This window comes from Mesoplodon bidens (assembly GCF_964165515.1).
Source record: "Mesoplodon bidens genome assembly, chromosome: 5".
In the NCBI taxonomy this organism is placed as follows: Eukaryota; Metazoa; Chordata; class Mammalia; order Artiodactyla; family Ziphiidae; genus Mesoplodon; species Mesoplodon bidens.
Genome location: NC_138161.1, coordinates 138003642 through 138010482, shown reverse-complemented (window position 1 = coordinate 138010482; position 6841 = coordinate 138003642). Strand labels below are relative to the sequence as shown.

General features: G+C 39.1%; 1 protein-coding gene across 2 annotated transcripts; it reads left to right on the top strand.

Moving 5' to 3' along the window:
- On the top strand, window positions 1-6421 carry RNF7 (ring finger protein 7). Of its 2 annotated transcripts, none has more exons than XM_081235183.1 (3): window positions 1-283; window positions 3828-3875; window positions 5475-6421. In XM_081235183.1, the coding sequence occupies exons 1-3, from the start codon at window positions 116-118 to the stop codon at window positions 5529-5531; spliced, it is 273 nt and encodes a 90-aa protein (XP_081091309.1). In that variant the 5' UTR covers window positions 1-115; the 3' UTR covers window positions 5532-6421. The 2 variants fall into 2 exon arrangements, with proteins under 2 accessions (XP_081091309.1, XP_081091308.1); XM_081235182.1 differs by having other exon boundaries at window positions 13-290.
- Window positions 6422-6841: the final 420 nt, after the last annotated feature.

Sequence of the window (6841 nt, the reverse complement as noted above, 5' to 3'; positions counted from 1 at the left end):
CGGTGGCCCGCGGCCTGCGGGCGGCGCTGTGGCCCGTCGGGCGGCCCCACGGAGGCGCCATAGCCTCCCGCCTCCCGCGACCCAACGTCTCCGCCGCCGGCCTCGCGCCGCCGCCATGGCCGACGTGGAAGACGGCGAGGAACCCTGCGCCCTGTCCTCTCACTCCGGGAGCGCAGGATCCAAGTCGGGAGGCGACAAAATGTTCTCTCTCAAGAAGTGGAACGCCGTGGCCATGTGGAGCTGGGACGTGGAGTGCGATACGTGCGCCATCTGTAGGGTCCAGGTGATGGGTAAGCGCTGCACGCGAGGCCCCGGCCGCGCTGCGGCCTCCACGGGCCCGGTTCCGGGCGTAGGGCACAGACCGAGCCTCGGAGAGACTGTTCCTGGAGGAGTGGGGGCGGGGTCGCCCTGCCCCGGTGCCCGGGGACCGCGGGCCACGCCCGAGCTGCCGCCGGTCAGAGGGCTGCGGCCGCCGCCAGGGGCCGTGGGGTCGTTCAGCAGGCGCCCAGCGCCGGGGACTGGTATTCTGGGGAGAGAAACGGGTGGTAAGCAGTGCAGTTAAACAAGGTAATTTCAGGTAATGATGGGTGTGATCACGACAATAAAAGTAGGCGATTTGATGGGAGCTGGGAGGAACCACTTCGGTTTGTGTGGCCAGCTACTGCACCCTTTTCAAAAAGCCGATCGCGGAGAGGTTAGGGTCAAGGCCCTGAGTCAGCGGGTCACTAAAGTGGTTCTGGTCACACACAACAAAGTGATGCTCTGGAGTCATCTTCCACAAAAACGACCCCTAGTCGTGCTCTGAGGAGGCGCAGGGAAGAAAAATATACCTAGCCATTGCCTTTCTGGATGGGCTACTGTTCTGCTGGCTTTTGAAGCTGGATGATTCGAGACTGGTCAGATAGCACTCGCTTGGCTTGAACGGGAAGAATGTAAGCCCTTTTATTCAGAAACATAAAACTTCATCTCCTTCCTGGTCCCTTCCTATCATAGGATGCCATTTCTTGGAGAAGACAGTGCCCTGAAGTCAGACCTTTATGGAAAACTCTCTTTTACAAATAACTGTTACTTCTTTCTACGATATTTTTAATAAAAATATTGGACCAAGTGAAACCTTTCGGAAGAGCTTCATCTCGTTATGTTTTATATGGTTTCTGTTTTAAGATCTCCGACCACCTTGAAAACGAGGTGCTCTTGAAATGCACGTTATGTTTTTAAATGGGGCATTTAAAACTCCTGCATTTAAGAGCATCTTAAGTGTTGTTTCTTGAAGGTAGTTGGAGAACACTGAGGTTTCTATAGTTTGAAAGCTTTGTGTCTTGCACTGAAAAATGAGAGAATTGGAGAAAATAACTTAAAAATTGCTCTCCCTTCTTGAGGAATGAAAATTGAAACCTACCAGAATCAAGCGATTTCTCAATTTACTGTCTTCTCTTATGTTTTTTATTCATAAGGATTTGTTTTAAAGAGAATTTACAACCATGGGGTTCAAACATTTTTTACTTTTAAAAGAACTTGATTTCAGATGTGATCCGCTTATATTGTGTATCGAGTTTTAAAAGTACCTAGTTTATTGGCCTGCAATACAGCTCCCTTGTCCTTCCCCTTTCTTGAAAACTAGAATCATAATTTCCAGTTTGAGTGACATTTTTAACTTATCCAGGCGATTTTTGTTGTTTTGTACGGCAAACTGTTAAAAATTTTATCCCCTAAATTTCCTTTAGTTTAAAAAAAAGAATTTCCTAAAAGAGCATTTTATTTTCCTCCCCAAAGAAAAATTTTAAAATAGTAAACAGAAATGCAAACTTAAAAATAATGGTTGCAATTTTGCAAGAAATAAACTTGCCTGGGATATTTAAAGTAAGTCAAAGTATGGGCTGTAAATGACTCACGGTTCACATTAACTTTCTAATTATAGCAAGTATCCTGCTACTGTGGACTAATGTTACAGATTTACAACAGCTGTGCTTTGGGTTCAGGGAAGTATTCTGGACTAGACCTCTGTATTTTGTTTATGAGGTGTTAAAATCCACTTAGTGGTCAGGTGACAACAGAAGGAAGTTTGTTTTTTAGCATCATTCTGAAAGGTGTTACTATACTCTTTAGAAATGTGCTGTTTTCGATATTAGGAACATCATCAAAAGAAAATGTTTTCCTTTATCTGCAACGTTAGTCATTTTTATCCATTTAGGTCAGTTTTTGATAATGAATCTAAATCAAAGCTATAAGCATAATTCAGAGACTTCTCGATTATACAAAGAGCCCACTTAATCCCAGGTCCTTTCTATTTGGAATTCATCTCATACGCCTAAATGATTGGTTATGACTTCTGGATCTAAGGTTTGCCTGCCAGCCCACTCTGATGTAGTTAACACTCTCTCCCTGGGTTTCCACTGTCCCCGCTTCATTCTGAAAGGAGCAGGTGGCACAGCGAGCAAGCACTGGTGAGGAAGAGGCGACCAGGTTTGCTAGTGCTGTGCAGTTATGAAGAGCCAGAGTAACCCTCCACAGCTGTATGTGAACGTGGACGTTTGAGCTAACTTTTTGGAGTCTTGTTTTCCTAATTTGTAAAAGAGACGGTTGGGATCATGAACTCTAATTCTGTGATTACACAGAACCAGAGCCATGTCTTCACCCTTATATCATGATCCTTATGATATTTCGTTGTTTGCCTATCTACCTCACCATTTACTGGTGAGACCAGGGACCCAGACTTGGTCATTTTGGTGTCGGCAGTGCATTACTCTTTGCAGAGTAGATACTCGGTAAGTGTGGAATTGAAGAAGGCCTCAGGAGGCGGTGGTTGTTTTTAATCCACACTGAAGAGGCCAGGGTGGTGTGTTTTCTTAAGGGTGAGAGCATGCAGAGAGGAGCAAACAAATGCCTGAGCATAATCCAGTGTAAGAAGAGAAGCAGGCTTCAGCTCCACTGCGTTTCTGTTTTTACAGAATTATTTTCCTCCAATTTATGTTAAAAACTATTTTTTTCTGTTGGTTTGAGCTTCCTTTTACCCAATTTTGACTCCTTTCAGCTAGTGAATGAGTCCATTTCATTGGTTTCTAAAATATTCTATATTACCTCATTCATCAAAACAAATAGTAGTACAGATTCAATTTTGAAAACTTCTAGTATACCCTTTTGGTTCCCATTCCTCATGTTTTCTCCCAAGTAATTTATTAAAATATTTTACTGTTGTTGGGTAAATGCTTTGGGCTCAGAGGGAGCATTTCCTTAAAAAGAAAAAAAGAGAACCTAGTATTTAGGAGTTTTTTACATTTAATTTTTATAGAGATTATACAGTCACATAACTTAGAAACTTGAGAAAGTACACAGTGAAAACTCCTTCCCATTCCATCCCCTCCCAGGTAAACTTTATTATTAGTTTCTTGGATATCCTTCTAGAGTTTCTATCTATGTGTAAGCAAATACAATATATATGCATGACTTATTTAAAAGGATGTCTTGAAAATAAACTACTCATAAGGTTGATCTGTGTGAACATGCCCAGTGAGCTTATTTATAACTCCTAATATAGTGTAGTATAGCATATTTTTCTCTGGTGGTTACATTCAAGTTCTTTACATCAGAGCTTGTAAAAATAGAGGGTCAGTAACCCTTGTGAAATTGCTCGTGGTCATAAGTAAATTAGTAGAGTGCCTTGTACTTTATTCATCTTTAAGCAGTTATGTTCAGATGAGAAATTAATAGTATGAGTCTTTTAATCTACATCTCTAACCCTTAGGGCCTTTATTTGACTTTGAAGTGTATGGGTTTTTAAAATTGCATTCTGAGCATCAGAATGAGAATTGCTATTTGTTTACTTTTAGATGCCTGTCTTAGATGTCAAGCTGAAAACAAACAAGAGGATTGTGTTGGTATGTTGTAATTTTGTTCTCTTGCTTTTTCAACTGAAGGTTTTCTCTCAGTGGGGATGTTTGAATTTGCAATTAAGATTGACTTTATCAATACACAAAAATAAACTGTAAAGCAGTGATCCATTATTAATATAAAATGTGTTGGTTCTCAAATGGTCTTAATGGAATTAATCTGTAAGTCCTTCAATTGCTTTAATTGAGGAGAATTGGTTATATATTCTAGACATGGGCATGGTAAACATTTTGATAATCAAAAAAGAAATAATTCTTTTCTATTAAGAAGAGTATAAAATAAGGAATTTGCCAAAACATCCTTCAAGTTTTGAGTATGTTACAGGTTAGTTTTGGTCAGTCAGGATTTTATTCTAACAAAGCATTTCAGTATTCAATATTCTTTTATGATCCGGTATTTAACTTTTCTACTAAGGTAAAAACAATTCTAAATCTCAAGATTTTTTTGGATGTAGTTTATAGATAGAAGTTTGTTAAATTTTACTTACATCTGGGACTACAGAAGTTGTCTTAGGCCAAATATTTAAGCAACTCAAAGGTTTTTATGTCCCAGTTCTTGAGGTCATCACTTCTAGATTGCTATATAAAAGTGTTTACATATTTTTCTGAAATGAGAGGTTACCTTTGTGTTTGTGTGGTTTACATACAGCTTCTTAATGATTTATGTAGTTTTGATCAAATCCTGTTTCTTCCTCCCAAAAGACTTAGAATGAGTCCCCTAGGTTCCTACCCCTACAAACAATTTTCACAAAAAGTTTTGTTTCCTGGTTTTTTTTCCTATTTCTTTTATTGTTCTGTTATAGCTCAGTTGGTCAAGCAAGGGATAAATGAAGCCCATGTTTGAGATTGTATCCCAGATTATGGGTGATTTCCCTTGGTTAAAATTTTTTCTTCGATTCTGTTTGTTTTAAAATTTTTCATTTGGGAATTGTGAGGTGTAGGCCAGCTTTCTTTGATCATAGAGAGACCCTTTTCTTGAAAGAGACCTCTCTTTCAAAGCCAGCCACTTTGAAAATTCCATTCTGTTTGTCACGTGAGGAATAGCACTGCCTGTGGATCCTCACCACTTCCAGAAAACAACTCATTAGAGGTACAACTAATAATGTTTAGAAGCATGTCACCTGTTTATAATAGCCTGCTATGAGCTAAAAACATTAAAATTCATTATATCTTGCTAAATAAAAATCAGGAGGACATTTTTCACTAAAATAAAGACCCAAAGGTCTCCAGGGTCAGTGCCTGACTGAGGTAGTCTGGGATCTAAGGAAGACTGAAGTCTTTTAATCTCCTGACTTGAGAAAGATACCATGTGGAGCTATGTAGGAACTGGGGGCCACCACAGCACCCACAGATTCTAAACAGTGATGGAAAGTTCCCAAGCACAGTGGTGTATCTCATTTCTTAAGTGTAATTTACATATGTAAGGTTCCATTTCTTTATAGCTGGAAAAAATTATTTTGACCAGTTAACCATCTTTATTCAAGATTATGAACCCTAATTATTACATAATCTAAAATAAGCTAGAATTTTGAGCTCGGTAATTTAAATTGAAATATGTAATGTCAGATGTTCTTTTTTTTCTTTCAGTCGTCTGGGGAGAATGTAATCATTCCTTCCATAACTGTTGCATGTCCCTGTGGGTGAAACAGAACAATCGCTGCCCTCTCTGCCAGCAGGACTGGGTGGTCCAGAGAATCGGCAAATGAGAGCAGAGGAAGGTGTTCTTTGTGCAGTTGTTCAGAGCCCTGGTGGATCTTGTTATCAGGTGCCCTACAAAGGCTAGTACTCTCCAGGGGACTAATTCTTTGAATCGGAGGCGGTGGATCTGCGGTCTTTTGGGACTCATCAGAGGCACGGGTTAGCCTTTTTCAGTTTTATTTGCAGAAATTCTCTACAATTAAGAAGATAATTTATTAAAGATGGTCTTTCCTACCTCTGTGGTATGTGTCTCACACACTGCTTATAAGTGCTATAAAGGAGAGAACTATAAATTGAACGACGTCTATCATTTACCTACTGATATCCAAGGAGCTATGGAAGCAGTTCCGTTCAGAAGAGAACTTTTTGCATGCTTATGGTTGATCAGTTTAAAAAAAACCCAATGTTATAGTAACAAATAAAGTGCAGTTTAAAACCCAACTCTTACCCTTAATCTGTTCCTGATATTTATTTTTGGCAGGGAGGGGGATGATTCATGAAATCTTTATTTGATATAATGAGAATTTTAAGTTTGGACCAGTGAACAGGGTAAATAAAATTTAACCTTTGGTTGTACGAGACTTCAGTTGTCTTCTACGTTATCATCTTCTGTCTCTGACTCATCAAGAAAACCTAGATCTGTACTCACCTCACTGTTCAATTACTGAGTGGTAAAGGACAGAAGTATTTTCAAGTTCTGGTCATACTGCGTTGTAATTTAACTGTGTTTTAGGTGGAATGTTAATGAGGGGAAAATGTTTACCATTGTAGCATTGGATTAAAAAGTTTATTTTATCACATGATGTTTTAATAAACGGTTTATTCTGTTTACCTCATTTGAATTGTCATTGTTGCAATTTTATGCACAACCTTCAACTTAATAAGCTAATTTGTCAAATGAATGCTTTTGTTTAATTTGAAAAAATATTCATTTGCTCTTTCATTGGTAATAATAAAATTTTAACTTTATTACCTAGAAACATAAGTGTAAGAAAATACTAAAATTTTATCAAACCAACTCACATTCAGTGGAAGTTATCTTGGAACAATTTATGAACCACAATTTATGAACCCATGAATTTTTCCATAATAGAGGCTACTGCTATGCATTTAAAAAACCAAAATCTGAACCATTCACTTCTGCAGTTTCAGAGTTTGCCAATCTGAATCTCTTTGAATCTAAGGAATGTGGATACATAAAAGAATATTAAAAATATAATAATTAGGGCTTCCCTGGTGGCGCAGTGGTTGAGAGT

Excerpts from the sequence above, each read along its gene's own strand:
- RNF7 (XM_081235182.1), top strand. The coding sequence starts at position 116 with ATGGCCGACGTGGAAGACGGCGAGGAACCCTGCGCCCTGTCCTCTCAC. Across the intron at positions 291-3,827 it reads CTGTAGGGTCCAGGTGATGG|ATGCCTGTCTTAGATGTCAA; the intron begins GTAAGCGCTGCA and ends GTTTACTTTTAG. Across the intron at positions 3,876-5,474 it reads CAAACAAGAGGATTGTGTTG|TCGTCTGGGGAGAATGTAAT; the intron begins GTATGTTGTAAT and ends TTTTTCTTTCAG.